The 19,937-nt window shown below is 37.1% G+C and overlaps 1 protein-coding gene across 1 annotated transcript; it reads left to right on the top strand.

Moving 5' to 3' along the window:
- The first annotated feature begins 4,996 nt into the window (after window positions 1-4,996).
- Window positions 4,997-18,096, top strand: LOC141508665 (NACHT, LRR and PYD domains-containing protein 10-like). The gene is made up of 4 exons (XM_074217485.1): window positions 4,997-5,112; window positions 7,288-7,591; window positions 9,527-9,646; window positions 13,665-18,096. The coding sequence occupies exons 2-4, from the start codon at window positions 7,318-7,320 to the stop codon at window positions 15,083-15,085; spliced, it is 1,815 nt and encodes a 604-aa protein (XP_074073586.1). The 5' UTR covers window positions 4,997-5,112; window positions 7,288-7,317; the 3' UTR covers window positions 15,086-18,096.
- Window positions 18,097-19,937: the final 1,841 nt, after the last annotated feature.

The following is a 19,937-nucleotide window of genomic DNA, read 5'->3' as shown; positions in this document are numbered from 1 at the left end:
TTTATATATGTGTATATTGTGTCCTCCAAAAGCCTATGAGCACCCTGGAAGCAAGAACTGCCTCATATCTCAAGCCTCTATTGCAACAGTATCCTCTTGGTCATGCCGATGTGACTGACTGTTGCTAATCATGGAACATGATGACACTATAGTGGTCAAAATTGCAGGTAGCCCAAGGAAAATAAAAAATAAAGATGATTGCAACTATAGTTAGTTAGTGATCTATGACCAAAGGTGACTTCTTCATGAGAAACAATATAAAAAGCATCATAATAGATAGGCTGAATGAGAAAAGGAAATCATTGGTCATGAAGTAAGAATGGGGGAGAGCAGAGAGTCACCTGGAATACTTTACTAGGCTCCACATAACAGTAAAGGGATAAGAGCAAAGGCCCTTAGCATATTGGCTAGGCACTCTGTGGAGGATTTAGGCATGGGGAACATAGATAAGAATCATACAGAATGAAAAAGAGAGTATAGGCTTTGAACGAAATCAATAGGCATGGTTCCTATACGGCTAATCTCATGAACATGTCATGTCTTCTCATAACTTTCCAAATGAGATTCCCTTTACATTCACTTGTTTCCTTTTAATTTATAATATATATATATATATATATATATATATATATATATATATATATTTAATTTCATTGTTCATATATAATCATATTAAAATACTCAAACTTTACCAAAAAATATGTGAGTAGGAAATTTAAACCAATCCTGATTAATTCTGATACATTAACTAGGAGAGAACACTATCTCAATCATCAAAAACCCTCAGAGTAAGTGCAGAAAAATTTCTGAAAAAGTATAAGAATCTTGATAATCACACCCTGGAGATATCTAGGAATTCTTAGTCAAGATGAAAAGACAGGAATTCCAGAAATTGGTGTGAACATGGAATTCTAGTTCAGTCCCTTTGTTTAGAAGTGGGGAGAGGGAAGTAGAAGCCTTGGTCAGATCTTATTCTCTATCTATCCTCTCCCCACTTCCCCCATTTTGAATGGTGAAACTTCAGAGGGTTTAGAGGAAGACAAACACATCAGTAGAGTCATAAATTAATGACAACTATTTAGGGCAACTCCTAAAAAGATTTAGGATAGATATAGTCAGTCAAGTTCTCAGTACTCTACTCATCAATAAGAATGGAAGTTTGGGATAAGGATCCTCAGAGTTTATATGTTAACATTTGTATTTTCCTATCCTATTTCTTATGCAATATATTCATTTTCTTTTCTCAACTTTACTCATTATTATTTCCAAATTGGATCTATATGGGGCTCAGTGTATAATAGAAAACCTTATCTTCCACATTTTGGGATTCTATTTAGAAGACAAAACTACATGTTACTCCTGCCCTCCATTTCTAACTTCTATCTCAAATATATAGACATCCAGAAAACAGTTTTTTAAAACAGTTTTTTAAAACAGTATTTTATTTTCCAACTTATGTAAAGACAATTTTTAATATTCATTTTTACAAAATATTGAGTTTCAAATATTTCTCCCCCCTCTTCCCTTTCTTTCTTCCTTCCCTCCCTTCTTTCTTAAATGGGAAGTAATTTGATATGGATTTGATATGTGTAATCATGTAAATCATATTTAAATTTTAGTTATACTGTGAAAGAAGAAATAGAACAAAAGAAAAACAAAAAATAAAGAAATTGAAAATAGCATGTTTTGATCAGCACTGAGTCCATATATTCTTTTTCTGTATGTGGATAGCATATTCTATCATGGAAAATTGGAATTGTCTTGGATTGTTGTATTTCTGAGATGATCTAAATCATATCTGATCATTTCACAACGTTACTGTTATTGTGTATAGTGTTCTGGTCCTGCTCATTTCACTTTGCATCACTTCATTTAAGTCTTTCTAAGTTTTTCTGAAATCCATATGCTCATCATTTCTTGTAGCATAATAGTATTCCATTCCATTCATATACCACAGTTTGTTCAGCCATTCCCAATTGATGGACTTCTCTCCAATAATCAAATCTTTGCCACCACAAAAAGAGCTGATATAAATATTTTTGGTCTTGTAGATCTTTTCCCCATTATTATGATCTCTTTGGCAGACCTATCAGTGGTATGACTGAATAAATGGTATGTTCAGTTTTATTGTCCTTTGGGCATAGCCAACACCATTCTTTATAACATTAAATGTGGGGAGAAAGAAGGCAAGGACATAAGGTCAATTTTCCTTTTAGGCCCTGGATGACAGTTTTTTTTAATCTGATTTAGTTAGTAGAAAATTACTTAATACCTCAGATTCTTAAGAAACTAACAGAATTGGTCCTGTCACCATCTTAATACAATTATTTTTCTAAGAGGCAACAGGTTATACTGATTAGAGAGAACTCTCTTTAGAATCAAGAAAACTCAAAGCTCACTTCTGACACATTCTAACTCTGTGATCCTGGGCTGGACTCTCACTGAACCTCTCAGTGTCCAAGTCAACTCAGTAAGATTAAAAGTTACCATGCTGGCAGCTAGGTGGAGCACTGGTCCTGGAGTCAGGAGGACTTGAGTTCAAATCCAGCCTCAGACACTTAAAAATTACCTATCTGTGTGACCTTGGACAAGTCACTTAACCCCATTGCCTTGCCAAAAAAACCCTTAAAAATGTTGCTTGCACATAGTAAGCACTAAATAAATGTTAGTTATTGTTACTATTATCATTATTTCTTAATAGTTCCATTTCATAGATGAGGAAAATTAAATGCATAAAAAAAATGTCCAGAATTCAGCTACTGAGGACTGAGAAGAGAAACCCAAGTCTTCCAGACTCTTAAGTTCCTACACTCTTTTCTCTGTTCCAGAATGATTCATCGTTTTTAGGTGTATCTATGATAATTTCAAAGATAATAGCAACAAAAAAATTTTAACTGGTACTTCAGGTTTACCTATTTCAATAGACTTCCCCATTATCTAAATTTTGACAGTTCTGCACTGACATTTCAAATCAGGTAATTTATGTAAACTACATTAACATATACATATGTACACACAAACATATCACTATAACTGGGGTTGGGAGTAACTGAGTCTGTTTTAGAGTAGATCATTTAAAAATACAAATAGCATCATTCACCTCAAATTGGTGTTTCCTTTCTTGCCTGCCTAAATCCTTCAATGACAGTGGTGGTAGCTTTTTCCTGAGAGTACATTTTCCTCCTTTACCATTTTGGAAACCCAAGAATCTTTAGGGGCATGCTTCCCACCCCTTTCAATCCCCTTGCCCCCCTAAGTCCCAACCTTTCTTTATTGCCTTTCTCCTCTCCTGTTGCAAACATTTGCCTCAGGACCAGATATTGCTAGTTATGACTCTTTCCTATGGTATTGAGAAAATAGACCCCAGATCCCTTTAGCCCTTATTTGCAATACCTCTTCTCACATTTTAATCTCAATCTAGTTTTATCCTCTCATTCTCTAGGACCACCAATTCCTTTTACTCCACTCTACCCATTTAATTATAAACATTTCCCCTACACTCTTGACCTTTTCCTTGAGAGCTTCTTCTACCTTCTGACATGAAGCCTGAAGATATTCCTCTAACTCTTTCCAGTGCAGCCTACTGCTTCACTCTCACTTTCCCTGACTCTGGGAATAATTGATCGGGGAGTCTTTTGGCATGATCCTGACTCCCCTTTGCTGTTCCCAGGCTATTGTTCTATTACCATCATCAGACTGAATCAAATCAGAGCACTCTATTTGAGATTCATACTGTGAAACTTTGCCAGCTTCTCTTCTTCCTTGTTGGTAGACTGTTGAGCTGAGTTCAAATTCTACTTGAGACTTTTATTAATTGTATGAACCTAGGTAAGTTCCTTAGTCTGTCTGTCATAATTCACCAGTAAAATAGGCATAACATTCGCCTCTACTTCACAAGGTTATTGTGAATATTAAGTGAGATCATGTATGTAAGGCACTTCATCAACCTCAATATGCTATGTGTTAGCTATATTGTTACTGACCATATTGTCAGCTTCCTTATCTAACTCATAGACTTCTTTTTTTAATTTTTTTTTTATTGAAGGCAATGGGGCTAAGTGATTTTCCCAAGGTCACACAACTAGGCAATTATTAAGTGTCTGAGGCTGAATTCGAACTTTGGTCTTACTCCTGGGCCAGTGCTCCACCCACTGTACAACCTAGGAGCCCTGACTCATGGATTTCTAACCATATACTGTCTTTGTTAAAATACCCAGAATGGCAGATGACTTACATCTATGAGGTTCAAATTTCAGAGACAAGTTTTTTGACTTGCCTACTTGTATCCAAATGGTGCTGATCAAACCAGAGCACTCCTATTTAGTAATATATCATGATTGAAAAAGACTGTAACATATGCTTGTTCTGTATGTGTGTGTGTGTCAGACCAACAAATCATTTGGGGTAAGTTTCTGACCCACTTCACAAAGCTAGCACAGAGACAAAATATAGTTATGATGGGGAATTTCAGTTATCCAGAAATCTACTAGAAGTCTTCATTCAAATCAGAAAAACTAATTTTTTTCAACTTGTCTTAATGACAATTTTGTCTTTAAGAAGATGGAGTAAAGAAGGATACTATTATTCTGAATCTGATCATGAGCAATAAGAATGAATTATAGATTTCTAGAACCTTGACTATCAAAAAAGAAATGCCATCTCAACAAATTTAGTGAAATTAAAGTAGGGAATTTTCAGCATTAGGGATGTGTGTGTGTTTGTGTGTGTGTGTGTCTGTGTGTGGTGTATGTGTATGTGTGTAACTAAAATATTTTGCAAACATTAAACAATATACAAATAGAAGATGATATGAGGTATGATTCATTTTTAATATTTTAATTTTAAACATTTTAATCTAACTTTATTCTATGAATTTCTTTCACTTTTACTCTATATTTCTGTCATTTCCTTCTTAGTCTGCTGCATGCTTGGGATAGAAGTTGCTCAATCAGATTGGATGAAGTCAGAGCAAGAGCATTTGGTGATAGGCTAATTTTACAGCCTCCACTCCTTAAATAAGATGTGCTCTGCTGCCTCAGACCCATTCACTGGTGCTGTGATTGATGAATTGGCTCTGGTCTCATCATCCAGGCCACAACCTAAAGGAAAGAGGTCAGTGCCTTTATTCTGCATTCATTCTTTATTTCTCCAACAAACTAAGCCTTTCTACTCTAGCTTTGCTCATGAAGGTGATCTCTAATGGGGATGGTAATGGTAAAGAGGCTGGGTGACTTCAGTTATAATGATTTTTATTCCATGTATTCTTCTGTTTGAGAATGAGTATTCCTTCTATCTGTACAGAAGAAATTGTTAGGGATTTTCAGAAAACAAGAGGAGGGTTGGGGAGAAAGAAAAGACATTTGCCCAATCCCACAGCCTAGGAGTCCTCACCTCTGTTAAACTTTGCTATTTCTCCCTTAACTACAAGGTAACATCAAGGCATTCATTTTCTTTTCATCTTTGTTCAGAATACAATCACAAGACTTTGTGCCTCATCATTTTCTTTGACAAGACTCTGTACCTTAGGGATATTGCCACCAAGTTTTCAGTAATTACTTTATAGTATATTTTCCTAATAGAATCATAGAGATCTTGTTACACTGAACAACCTTTCATGAACAAATCCTTAATCTATTCAATTTGATTTTTTCTCTGAGTTGTGATTCTGTATTTCAAATGGTCTCCTGGATAACTTTTGTCATCTCACAGATATATAAACTTATTGTAAGGCAACTAGGTGGTGGAGTGGATAGAGCACTGACCTTGGAGTCAGGATGATGGAAGTTTGAATCCAGCCTTAGAATACAGACACTTATTAACTGTGTGATCGTGGGCAAGTCACTTAACCCTGATTGCTTCCATTTGTCCTGATTCATAGTTGACCACTAGACCTAGATGACTCCAGAGGAGAAAATGAGGATGGTAACAAAGTACAGCCCTCCACCCCCACTCAAATTCAATTCATGTGCTTGTCTTGGCATCACCCCTGATGTCGTGGCCTTCTGGGAAAACATAGGACAAACATCATCAAACTTATTATGTCAACACTCAACTCATCTCCCCCTCAAAACCTATCCATTTCTTTGACTTCCTTTTTTCTTTTTCTTTGAGTATCTTTTCTTTTCTCTCTTTCTCTCCCATTCCTTTGCCTTTTAATAGATCTCTAATTTCATTGGTAAATGACAGGATAATTCTATAAATGCAGACTAATACCTAGTCTATGATTTATAGATTTACTCAGGACAAATGAGAGATTAAATTACTTACACAGGATGACAGAACTAGGATATTATTATTATTCTTGTAATTACCTAGATCAATTTTGAGATTCTTTTTTGTTTTTGTTTTTGTGATTATTATAAGAGGGTGATGATGAGCTTGACTAGGCAATGCCATTTGGAATGAATAGTCTGAATTTGGATAGCATTTCAGAGGAAGACAGAAGATCATTTTAAAAAGATCTGACTGTTTTAACAGCTGAGCTTCAAATGAATTCAAGTGAGGGCAGATAAAAGTGACAATGGAATCTGAGTTCAAGGAAGAGATATATAGAATGTATAGAATCCAGAAGGAGGGAGGTGCTCATCCCAACTGCATTCTGGTCACATTCAGACCACATCTACATCTCTGATAGAAAGAAAGAAAGAAAGAAAGAAACAAACAAACAAACAAACAAACAAAAAAGAAAGAAAGAAAAAGAAAGAAAGAAAGAAAGAAAGAAAGAAAGAAAGAAAGAAAGAAAGAAAGAAAGAAAATAATATTTCAGTCTGAATTCTGACAATATTAGTTTTTCCTCTGGAGGTGGATATTATTCTTCATCATGCATCCTTTGGGATTGTCTTGCATCATTGTATTGTTGAGAATAGCTAAGGCATTCATAATTCTTTATCAGACAATATAGCAGTTACTATTTACAATGGTTTCCTGATTCTACTTACTTCACTTTGCATCAGTTTATGTCTTTCGTTTTTCTGAAATCATTATGCTTAACATTTTTTATAATATAATAATATTTCATCATATCATAGCTTTCAACAAGTATTTATTAAAGACAATAATCCAGGCACTCTCTATTAGGTACTGAGGAAGTAAACCAAAAATGAAATAGCAGTGCATGTGTAATAACATTTACACAGAGAAGTAAACGCAAAACATACACAAAGTAAATAAAATGCAATTTAGGGGCTAGTAGCTGTTATATAGGTACAAATAATATATTTACTATATCTATCCTGCTTTTCTTATAAGAGGTTTATGTCTTTCTCCCCCACCTTCTGGCAATTCCAGGACAATCAGGTCAATTTCTGACCAGAAACCATGGATATCACACTGAGAAATGTTTTGATGCAAATCCTTGAGGACCTTATAGAAGAGGAACTCAAAAAGTTCAAATTTCAATTGGAAGACCCTCCCTTGAAGACTTTTGGTCCCATACCCCGGGGCCAGCTGCATCCTGCCCAGACTGTTGATTTAGCAGAATTATTGATAGGCCACTATGGGATAAACCATGCAGCCGAAGTGACCAAAGAAGTTCTTAAAATCATAAACCATCGAGACCTAGCTGAGAAGCTGGAGCAAGCCATTGAGAAAGGTAAGGCAAGGTTTGACTTGAAGCCTCATCCCTCAAATAAAGGTTCCCATTCCATTCTTCTCTCTTTAGAGATGCAAAAAGCAACAACAATAACAAAACAACTACAACAAAAATACTCTTATATCTCAATTGGAGATTCTAATTGTCCTTTGGTTAACTCCTTTATAAAACAAAGATCTTGGTTTGATTTGAATTCATCTGAAAAGGCAATCAAAGTTCAATGGGGAATCGTGTAAAGGAAAAATCAAAGGACTCATTCTCAAGATATCTGAATTCAAATTTTGCTTTTTCCATTTAATAGATGTGGAACCATGAATTATCATTCTGAGTCTCAGTTTCTTCATCAGGAAAATGAGATGGATTAAAAGTATATGAAACACTCTACAAACTTTAAAAAAAAATGCCATTTGCATGTCAACTATTTTTGCTCTTATTTTTGCAGAGCTTATCCTATCCCAGTTAAGCTTTCTGATTCTTCTTGACTTATCTTTCCTGAGACCTATCCACAACCTGAAATAGTAAAACTTCATATTTGATATATGTGTGTGTGTGTATGTGTGTGTATTTTTTCCCTCAGGTTTCCCAAGCACTTTCCTCACAATCACATAAGATATCTGAGCCCAAAATTAGTTTCCACATCTTACAGATAAGTAAACTGAGGCTCAGAGAAATTAAGTGATTAACCAAAAATTACTCAGTTGAAAAGAATAAAAATTGACATTTCAAATCTAGAGGCAGTCCAATTCAATAAACATTGTAAAATACCTACCTTGTGCAGTCCTTGGGATACAAAACAGAACAGTCCCTGGATGGAATGAACATGAGTACAAGAATACATATGAATCTCAGTCTCCTTTAGCCAAGTTTCAGCCTTTATTTTAATCATTTTTCAGGCACATCTGACTCTTCTTGACTTCATTTAGGGTTTTCTTGTCAAAAATATAAGTCTGGTTTGTCATTTCCTTCTCCAACTCATTTTACAGATGAGGAAATTGAAGCAAACAGGGTTAAATGTCACACATTCAATAAGTTTCCAGCTTTTAATTCAGGAAGATGAATCTTCCTGACTTCAGGCCTAGGTCTCTACTCATTGAGCCATGTAGCTGCCCCTTCTATATACCTAGCAACCTCATAAGAATAGGATAGGACAATTAGAGAATCAACCTTTATGCCAAATATAAATCTGTCGCTATAATTAACCCAATTTGACTCCCATTCCCAGAGTATATAGACTCAACAGCTTAAGACATAGTACGTAATAGGTATTTAATAATTCCTAGTTTACTGACTCTCTAGCACAAAGCTAGAGTTTTTCCTGTTGTGTCTTAAACTCCAAGATATATAGAAATCTCCTAATCTACTCCCTGGGTCATGTTGGGCTATGTGATATCTGCCTTTTCTTTCCCTATGTCCCATCAGAGTTTAAGACAAGGAAAGCTTAGGATAAATCTTAATGTATATGAGGGTTTGTGTAGGATTAAATGTTTGTGTGCACATGTGTGTTTGTGTGTGTGTTTGTGTGCATGTGTGTCTGTGTATTCTTTGGAGTTAGAGAGGGATGATGAATGTATATGCAGGCCCTGGTTCAACATTAATGTTTTGCCCCAAATATTCCATTTCATTCTCAGCATCCTACCTAATTTTTCAACATTCCTTAGTCCTGGAATTTTGACTTTGATGGTTCCCTGCTAAATCAAAGTAGTAGAGACCTACTTCCTATCCCTTTTCAGCTAGTGGATCCTGTTCTTAGAGAGTGATCAACTAAGTTCTCCCCAGGAAATAAATCATAACAGTCAGTTGAAGAGCAAATCCTATATTTGGGAATATTTATTTCCTCAGTAAACAGATCAATAGTTCCCCCTTGATGCCCATGATTAAATGGATTGAGGAGGGACCTGGAAGTGTCTATAACTTACCTTTATATTTCCTTTGCAGCTATAAAATCCCCCAAACCAGAAAATACTGTACAGGATAATCAGGGACCAAATGATGGAAGCAGAAAACCACAAAAAGTAAAACCAGTTTCACAGACTCTTGGAAAAGCAACAATCAATGGTAAACTAAATTTCCTAAATTAGGTTGTAGTCCTTTTTCCAGGACAACAGAATGGAAATACTCTAATCATCACCACACTCATTGGGACTGGACCCTGACCATTCATTATTTCTTTCAACTGAGCTTGTAATCTGAGACCAGATAGGAATGTTTCCATAGAGGTAATCATACTTCAAAGGTGCCAGCACAGTCAGTTAAGTATAAGAAAAGGGCCAAAGTGTGTGTGGGGGGGTTAAATTAGGAGACAATAGGACTAAGGAAAAAGTTAATATGGGGTGGGGGCAGAAATATATAGGGATAAGGAGCTCAGAAAGATGTGGAAGAGGATGAGCAAGTAGAGGTAGGTGTCTGGCTGGTCATCAAAGCCAAGAGAAGTGGAACAATGAAAAGGTAGGAGATACGCAGATAATGTTGATAGCATAGATACATAAACCAGAGACAAAAAGGGCCAATATATTGCTTTTTTTTCAGAAAACCTTTTCAGAGACAAAAAATGGCTTACTCTTTGCATTAGGATATTTGCAAGGATCTGTTAGATTTAATTAACTCAGAAGCACCAGGCAAACAAACTCAAGAAAAAAGGTGGAGGAAAAGGTAGAAAATCTATTCTTAAATGAAACATCTCATTTAGAACCCATAAGATCAGAACGCTTCCTCAGTGGAAAAATGTCTTACTCAGGCAAGTTAGCCGTGAGAATTTACCAGTAAGAACTGGAGATGACTGGGAATCTCAGTTTCAATAGGGATAGAAGATGAGGGGAATACTCTAATGAGCTACAGAAATTATGCTAGGAGAGAAGAGTGATGGGTGGCAGTGCTGGTAAACGTTTGATATTTGTCCTTCATTCTTGAAGAAGGTCATGACTTCAGGAAAGTGAGACCATGACATGTACATGAACTGAATTTGAGTGAGGGGGTGCTATGCTAAGTCACCACCCTCACTTTCTCCTCTGGAGACATCTAGGTCCAGTGTTCAGATATGAATCAGGGTGACTGGAGATGACCCTGGATGTGAGTCAACCAGAGTGAAGTGACTTATCCAAGGTCACACAGCTAGTAAGTAGCAAGTGTCTGAGGCCAAATTTGAACTCAGGTCCTCCTGATTCCAGGACTGATGCTCTATCCACTGCACCAGTTGGCTTGTAAATATTTAATATCCAAATCTCTCCCTCACCCCCCCAAAGTATGCACATCAAACTTTGCAGAGGGAAATTAATAGCCAATTTATTATTTAGGTTAACTAACAATCAATAAACTGATGGCCGGTAGTTTCTATCAGTAACAGAGGAACTGAATGCTTTAAATATTAATTTTTTTTAGGGTTTTTTTTTTGCAAGGCAAATGGGGTTAAGTGGCTTGCCCAAGGCCACACAGCTAGGTAATTATTAAGTGTCTGAGAACGGATTTGAACCCAGGTACTCCTGACTCCAAGGCCGGTGCTTTATCCACTGTGCCACCTAGCCACCCCAAAATATTAATTTTTTAAAAGGGAATGCCCCTGCCAGGAGAAATCAACCCTGTTTGGTGGGCATTTTTTTTTTTAAAATTATTTTTCCCCATATACATGTTAGAACATTTTTAAACATTATTTTTTTAGTTTTTTAGTTTTTGCAAGGCAATGGAGTTAAGGGGCTTGCCGAAGACCACAGAGCTAGGTAATTATTAAGTGTCTGAGGCTGGATTTGAACTCAGGTACTCCTGACTCCAGGGCTGGTGCTCTATCTACTGCACCACCTAGCTGGCCCCTTTTTAAAACACTTTAAAAGAAGAGTGTTAAATTCAAAAATTCTAATTCTCCTTCCCTCCCCTTTTCCTCCCTGAGATGGGGCACAGAATACTTTTACGATTAATCTGCTACATTAATATTTCCTTGATCACTTTTGTAAGTCCAAACAATCAGAAAAACCATAAATCAATCTCTGATTTGTTATATTTACCATTTTTTTCAAGTGTAATTATTTATACTGAAAAATTTAATCATCTGTAGTGATAAGTTGTTCAAGCTGGCCCTAGCAAATCCCAGGAATAGGTCAAAGGCTTTTTTTCCCCCTCTGCTTTCCTCCCTGGAAATAATATTTCTCACTTTGCATCTTCCTTGCCAAACTAAGCCCAACATCTATTTTATATGGATAAGGCCCTGTCTGGGAAAGTATTTCTTCTGGCAAAAGAAGAAAGGCTGAACTATTTTGTAAGAATCCTGTACTTCCATTCTTACATCACCTTCTTTGTCTGCCTAACAAGTCAGGTCTTGGCTCTCTCTTTTTTTCTTTTTTCCAATTGATATTTTATTTTTCCAGTTACATGTTACAAAAGTTTTTCAACATTCATTCATGTGCATATTCATACTTTAAAGTTACATATTTTCCTTCTACCTCCCTCCCCCCCTCAGTGGCAAATAGTCAGGTGAATACTGTACACACACATTTATGTTTAACATTTTTACAGATTAGTTATTTTTGGTATGAGGAATTAGGATTAAGGGAAAAGAAAGAAGCCATAAGATAAAAAAAAGGAAATGTATTAGAGAAATTTTTAAAAAGTGAATATATTCATTTAGATTCTGAAGGATTTTTTTGTTTTGTTTTGTTTTTCTTCCTCTGGATGAGGATAGCATTGTCCATAGCCAGTCTAATAGGGTTGTCCTAGCTCTCTGAACTGCTGAGAGCAGCTACAATGCATCAAGGTTGTTCTAGTCACAATGTTATCTTGGTTCTAATTCCCTTTGCTCAGCATCTGTTCCTGCAATTTGTTCCATGCTTCCCTAGAATTTGACCTATCATGGTGTCTTATAGAACAATAGTATTCTATAACATTCATATAACATAACTTGTTCAGTCATTCCCCTATTGATGGACGTCCCCTCAATTTCTAATTCTTTTGCCACTACAAAAAGAGCTGCTATGAATATTTTGGAATTGCCTTTCTTTTTTTAAACTGAAACTTAACCAATTCTTTCACAATCCACCACTGATCACTTTGGATTTTTTTGGCAAGGCAATGGGGTTAAGTGGCTTGCCCAAGTCCACACAGCTAGGTAATTATTAAGTGTCTAAGGTTGGATTTGAACTCAGGTAACTCCTGACTCCAGGGCCGGTGTTTTATGCACTGAGCCACCTAGCTGCTCCACTGATCACTTTTGACTTTTCTGCATTAGACTCCACTCTGTTGCCTTCTCCAGCATGAGTAGAGCTAGTGCAACTTACTTTGTTATAACCTAGGAGATGATGAAGCAGCATTATTTAGTGGAGAGCCATAGCAGTGGAGTCAAGGGAATCTGAATTAGAACTTCCTTACCCCATGCTATGCTTTTTGATCACATTAATTTGGTAAGTCCTTTGGTCTCCTTGGGCTTCAGATTCCTCATTTTATAAATGAGAGGTTTGAAATAGCTGACCTCATCTATGATACTATCTTATGAGCAAGGCAATAATCTTATTATGCTTCTCTCTGTCTTTGTCTCTCTGTCTCTCTTTCTCTCAGAACTTCCCTATGCCAGCAGGAAAATATATGCATTCTTCCCAGAACCTCATTGGTCAAGGCTTAGGAAGACTGTGGATGGTTGAGCCTGAGGCTTTTTCTGGAGATGTGATGGGCTCCTCTAATAATCATGGAAGGGGAAACCCTAAACTGGGTTGGACAAAGAATAAGCTCGTTGAAACTTAGTGAAGCATCCACATCATGCTTAGATTCTGATTAGAGTGGATTAAAGGAATGGCTTTGGCCAATCTGGTTCATGTCCTATGTTAAGGGAGGCCTAGCTTCTCTAGCTGATAAATATAATCTGCTCTGTTGCATTTTGATCAGAGGGGATCTCAGGATTAGTAGAGCTAAGTTTCATTTTCAGGACATGGAAGGAAGAAGGTTTGGGATTGGGGATGGAGTTGGGGTTAGGACTAGACCTGGGGCTAGCGTTCTGGCCATTTCAGGGCATGGGCTCCATGGCTCCAAGATAAGCAACTCTGCTTTGTGGGAGTCTACTCCAGTGACTCTGAGGTGGTGACTTCTGTCTCTTGATTAGATTATAGAGATATCTACATAGCTCACATGAGAGAAAAGCTACAGGCCATGGACGAAGAAGATGCTCCCTTTCGGCCCAGTCAAGAGTACCTGCAGCTTCACCTGGAACCTCTGAGTGGATGTAATTCAAGTAGCATCAGCCTTGAAACTCTATTTGATTCTGATACTAATACATCCAGCACTCCTCAGACTGTAGTGCTGCAGGGACCTGCAGGCATTGGGAAGTCAACCCTTGCTAGAAAGGTCCTTCAGGGTTGGGCAGCTGGCACCATGTACTCTGGCAGGTTTGATTATGTCTTCTACATCGGTTGTCAAGAGGCAAGCCTTCTGAGGGAAAACAGTGTGGACCATCTCATCACTGTGCTGTGTGGGAATAACAAAGCTCCCATTACTGACATCCTCAGGCAACAGGAGAAGCTCCTATTTGTTCTGGATGGCCTCGATGAGCTACAGTTCCTTTCTGCTGAACAAAGTTCTGATCTCCACTGTAGAGCCAAGGAAAAAGAATCTGAGCAAGTGGTCCTGGGTGATTTAATCCAAAAGAAGCTGCTCCCCCAGTCAACCCTGCTTATCACAATCAGATCCCTGGCTCTGGAGAAATTAGGCCCTTGGCTGAGGTATCCACACCATATCAAGCTATTAGGCTTCTCCCAGAAACAGAAGAAGGAGTATTTTTACTTATATTTCAAGGATGGGGACCTGGCAAAGAAGACCTTTGATTTTGTGCAAGCAAACAAGGTTATCTCCGATGAGTGTTGTGCCCCTCTAGTTTGTTGGATCATTTGCAGCTGGATGAAGCGTCGGCTAGAACAAGGCAAATCTATCTCCAAGGCCCTCAAGAACAGGACAGACATCTATATCGCTTATATTTCCACTTTTCTGCCAATTAAGAAAAGTTTATCCAAGCCCACTCAGCACAAGGCCCTGCGAGGGCTGTGCTCCTTGGCCACAGAAGGTATTCAGAGGCAGAAGATCCTGTTTACTGAGGGAGACCTGAGGAGACACAGCTTGGATGGCATGGACACCTCCTCAGTCTTGAATGGCAGTAGTTCCCAAGAAGGGCTCGGTGGCATAATGTTATATAGGTTCAGACATCTGAGCTTTCAGGAGTTCTTCAATGCCATGTTCTACCTCCTGGAGGAGAATATTTCTGACAGCAAAAGCCAAAATCTGAAGGAACTCATAGAGAAAGAAGAGGCATTAGGGACTGTGCAATTTCTCGATGGGCTCCTAAAGAAAGAGAATGAAAAGAATTTGGAATTAAAGTTCAACATCCGAGTCTCACTGCCACTAAGGAAGGAGGTGGAGATGTTAAGAAGGAAAGTGAATGAACTGGGAAATGCTTTACACCAGATACGTAGAAACTTGGAAGAAAGATTGCCCCAAAAGCCAATTTCTGCCTCTATTGAAATGACTTCTTGAAAGTTATTGTAGACCACTTGGAGCTATATTTCTCAGTTCTAAACATACAACCAAAAGTCTTGGACTTGGCACCTTTAGTTCCCCTTTATTGTAATGTGTCTGGCCTCATCTGCTCCCTCATCACCCATAGCAGAGCCATATGCTTTTTCTATATCCAGGACCCTGATTCTTGCTCACAGCTACTCCATCCTATGTTTCATCAACTTCTGAGTCCGACTGGTAGGTATTCTATTCCATTAGCACACAAATATAAACACACATGTATGAAAACATAGTCATACAGAGAACCCAGTCACACATACAGACATACATAAGCATAGCTATTTATATAGAGATTTATTACAAAAAAGACATATACATATATAATTATATATAGATAGTTGGTTGATAGATGATAGAAAAATAGTAAATGACAGATAAATGATAGCTAGATAGATATATAGATGGATGTATAGACAGATAGATAGATGATAGACAGATGATAGAAACACATATGATAGATATAATTATGCAAACATATCAAATAATAAACATAGTATATTTCACAAAGGTAGGAGGAATAGTAAATGCATTGGGTGACAGAGCTGGGATTCAAAAGAATATCACTGGGCTAAATTCAATAAAACAATATGTGATGGGGGAACTTGGGCCTAAGCTGTAGAAGTATAAAATGGAGAAGGCATGGTTAGATAAGAATTTGGAAGAATTCAAGGTTTTTCTTTTTAATCAGACTTTAAGCTCAGTATGAATCAACCAGTGTATTATAGCAATGAAAAAATCTGATTTAAGTCTGAACTCCATTAAATAAATGTTAGGAACAAAGGGGTGACAATTCCATTGTACTCTTCCCTAGGCAGACCCCATCTGGATCTTTGGACCCAGTGCTGAGTCTGTTATTTTAGTAAGATATTTAATAAAGTGGAGAGTATTCAGAGAAGGGCAATCAAGATAAAGGACTTTCATCCATGCTGTATGAGAATTGGTTAAAGGAGCCAGAGCTATTTGACCTATAGAACAGAAGCATAGGGAAAGATCATAGCAGTCTTCAGGTCCTTGAAATGCTATTATGTGGAATAGGGATTAAATTTGTCATATGGGCTCCAAAGGGCAGAACAAGGAACTATGGGTCAAAGCAGTAGGGAGGAAAATTTAGGATTAATGTAAGGAAGATCTTCCTCATGGTTATAGCTTTCCCAAAGAATAAAGGGTCACTTCAAGGTTTTAAGGAAAGACTAGCTGGTGAATTATGATGTGCATTGAAGAGGTGATGCTTGTTCAAATTTGAGTTGTATTAGGTGTCCAATGAAATCTCTTTCACCTCTGAAATCTTATGTTTCTGTGTGATGAACACAGACACACATGTATATAAAACATTCACAAATATTTTCACAGAAGAACACATATAACACAAATATGCAGACACATAGACATAGGTATAGACATAAACGTTGACACTGATGAACCTAGACACTTGAGCACACATCAACTTTTTGAGAACTTCCCCTTATCACCAAAATGAGACTACTTTTTCTGAGAATCCCAAAGTCCTGAACTCTTGGGAGGAAACTCCTATAAGATTGGCTATCCTACTTTGTCTCAGTAGATAGCCCAAATCTGGTGAGAAGTATAGTGTGTTGCTTTGGTTCAGGAGTCAGGCTCCTAACTGGCTCCCACATTTCTTAAGAAGTGTCATAAAATTTATTTTTTCTTGAAGTTTCTCTTTTTTTTTGTTGGGGAGGGGGTTTATTTACTTTTTTTTTTGCAAGACAATGGGGTTAAGTGGCTTGCCCAAGGCCACACAGCTAGGTAATTATTAAGTGTCTGAGGTTGGATTTGAACTCAGGTACTCCTGACTCCAGGGCCGGTGCTCCATCCTAGCCACCCCTGGTTTATTTACTTTTACAACTTGGCTATTGTAGTAATGTTTTTCATGATTACACATTTTTTAGCCTATATCAAGTAACTTGCTATCTCAATGATAGGGAATGAGATGGGAGGAAGGGAGAGAATTTGGAATGCAAAGTTTTGGAAGTGAAAAAATAAAAAATAAAATAAAATAAAAATAAAAATAAAATAAAAATTTAAAAAGTCACAGGAGAGTCAAAGCTGGAAGCATCAAGGTTGAGGAGGAAATTAAGTGGCTATCACTGAACCTATTTCTTTCTCTTTCTGTGACTCAAGTGATCACAACTGAGTCATGGTCTTTGCTTAAAAGTTTTCCTTGTTGCCTCAGTTTATTTATTCTGTTCTGTCATCCCAGAGTGTCTTCTTAACTATAAAGTCTTTGAATGTATAAATTAAAACTGTCAAATAAGAGCCTCTTGCAAGATTTATCTTTTTTATGTGGGCCTTATATCTCCTCCAAACTGTTGCCACAGAATGAGGAATTCTCATATTGCAATTTTGATTTTGAGTTTTTATCATTTATTTTACTTTTGTCCCAGTCATCTATTATATGGCTACCATAAGACAAGTCCATTGCTAGTCCATTTGCTACAAGCAAAAAGAAAGATAGCCTTGCCCTCGAGGAGCTTACATTCTAATGGAGACAGCTCATCAAAGTGGAGGAGGATGAGGAGAAGGGAATAGGGAAAAGTCCTGAAGAATATGAGTTGAGCTGGGTTAGAAATGATCATGGCTTGCTATTTTCCCCCCAGTTATGTAATTCTTTCACAACATGACTAATATGAAAATATATTAAACATGATTATACATGTACACTCTAAATCATATTGATGGCTTCCATGGGGAGTGGGGAAAGAAGGGAGGGTAGAAGAAAAATGTGAAACTCAAAGGCTTACAAAAGGATGAATCTTGAAACTATCTTTGGATGTAATAATAATAATAAAAAATAATAAAAAATAAATTTGAAGGACACATCTCTCCTTTTGCTTAACAATTGACTAACTACTGTTCAGGAAAATGCATTGTAAGAAGGGTTGCTTGAATAACTGTTGTGAAATGTAAACTCCATTAAAATACAATGCACCAAATTAATAAAAAAAAAGTAACCATGCTGGTGTGGATTTTTTTAATGTGGGTTATTTACATAAAGCACTTTACAGATCTTAAAGTACAGTATAAATGCTAGATATTATTTATTATTATTATCATCATCATCAATATTTTATTAGGCTTAGCTGCAGTCAGAACATCTCTAGGGGAGCAAACATAGACAGGAGGAAGGCTCAGTTCTATAGGGTCCCCCAGGAGGGAGAAGAAGAAAAGAAAGAGCTGGGTCACCAGATTCCTGGCCCACATAGAGAAGGGAACTGTAAGCAGGTCTTTCTTAGTTGCTAAATAAGAAAAAAGTGGGAGCTGACATCCCAGCTTCTTGTTCCTTTCACAATAGCAAAGCAAGAGAGTTAAAGTTGAATCATAACACTATAGGCTGCTGTACCTGTGGGTCAACAACAAAAGAGCAAAGGTCAGGGCAGAGTGAGCAAACAAGAGGGAAAAACTTTGAGGAGGAAAAACTGTTGAAAACTGATGGAGGAAACTTCTTTCCCATCCACTCATTATGCATCTTTGAACACAATGCCCATTTCTTTTACCTGTGCTATGTTTATTCTTTGCTGATCTTAGGAGAATGAATATTAGAAATATAATAGACCAGATATCTACTTTATAAGCTTCAAAAAGTTGAGAGATCTGTTAGAGACCCACAAACTAGTTCTTTAACAGAGTCTGTTGGTAGATGCAACAGTTAAGAAATACCCCATAGATCAGCCATGCCACAGGTTAAAATGAGTTTAATGGGACACAGAAGGAAAAACAAAACTCTTGAAAGCAGGAAGTTTCTGCCCCCTGACTCATGGAGGAGGACAAGGATCTTTCTTAGCAATCATTTAAAGTTTGAGCAAATGATAATAGATAGTTTAAGTGGTGCATTGTTACCATGAAATATTAAAAGAGCAAGAACTCTAAAATGTTGGGTCTCTTCCCTATGGAATGTTTATGGAAATGCATAGACAAGAATCATAAAGGATTAAGTGGTGATTGTATTAAGGACAGATTGCTCATATTAATAAAACCCTGAAATCATTGATATCTTGAAGAAGGATGTGGGAAAAGCTATGCAGCATTTATAAGAACATAGGATTATAGATTTGGAACTGGTAGATAAATTAGAAGCTACATAATTCCTAAAACAAGCAAAGAAACTGAGGCAAAATAGAGTGGAGCAATATACCCAATGTCACATAGGTAGTAAACACAGGATTTGAATCCACATCCTCTAATTCATGTCAGTAAAATGAGAGATAACAAGATGGACAGTTCAAGTGGCACATTTGTTTTATTTGATGTGAACATGGATCTGTCTCTAACAAAAATTGTTTAGACATGCATCATAAGCATTCATTTGGCTGTTGTTTGGCATATTATTGCTAAAGTAATAGTCACTAACATTGATATAGAGTTTACTCAGAACCAGTTCTGGTTGCAAGACCAATTTCACAAACAGACCAGGTAAAAGAGCACTGACAAATAGTAAAAGTATATGGAGACCATTTCTGAGGTTGAGACTCGGCTACAGAGATTCAGAGTGACCCATGTGGAATAAGGGGTTTTTATTTAGATAATGCTAACCCACTAAGACTCTGAGAAGGAGCAAGAAGAAGGCTGATGACTGGATGCTCACTCTTTCCCTCTTCTTCTTGGAAGAATCTCTCTACAGCATATAAGATATTTGCAGTCTAAGGATACAATGTTCTTTTGGATAGAGGAGTTCACTTTGGAAGTCTCTTTCCTTGATGGCTCTGAAAGAAAGGGAATTTCTTAATCTAGACTCAGTCAGCTTAGCTTTCTCCGCTCTAAATGATTATTGCACACAAAAATCATCATCATTAGG

The sequence above is a fragment of the Macrotis lagotis genome, chromosome 1, assembly GCF_037893015.1.
Source record: "Macrotis lagotis isolate mMagLag1 chromosome 1, bilby.v1.9.chrom.fasta, whole genome shotgun sequence".
NCBI lineage: Eukaryota > Metazoa > Chordata > Mammalia > Peramelemorphia > Peramelidae > Macrotis > Macrotis lagotis.
The sequence above is the reverse complement of the archived record's forward strand: the minus strand, read 5'-3'. Positions and strand labels throughout refer to the sequence as shown.

Bases quoted from the DNA above. Each gene is read 5' to 3' on its own strand.
- LOC141508665 (XM_074217485.1), top strand. From the start codon at position 7,318: ATGGATATCACACTGAGAAATGTTTTGATGCAAATCCTTGAGGACCTT. The intron at 7,592-9,526 runs GTAAGGCAAGGT...TTTCCTTTGCAG, and splicing joins GGAGCAAGCCATTGAGAAAG to CTATAAAATCCCCCAAACCA. The intron at 9,647-13,664 runs GTAAACTAAATT...TCTCTTGATTAG, and splicing joins TGGAAAAGCAACAATCAATG to ATTATAGAGATATCTACATA.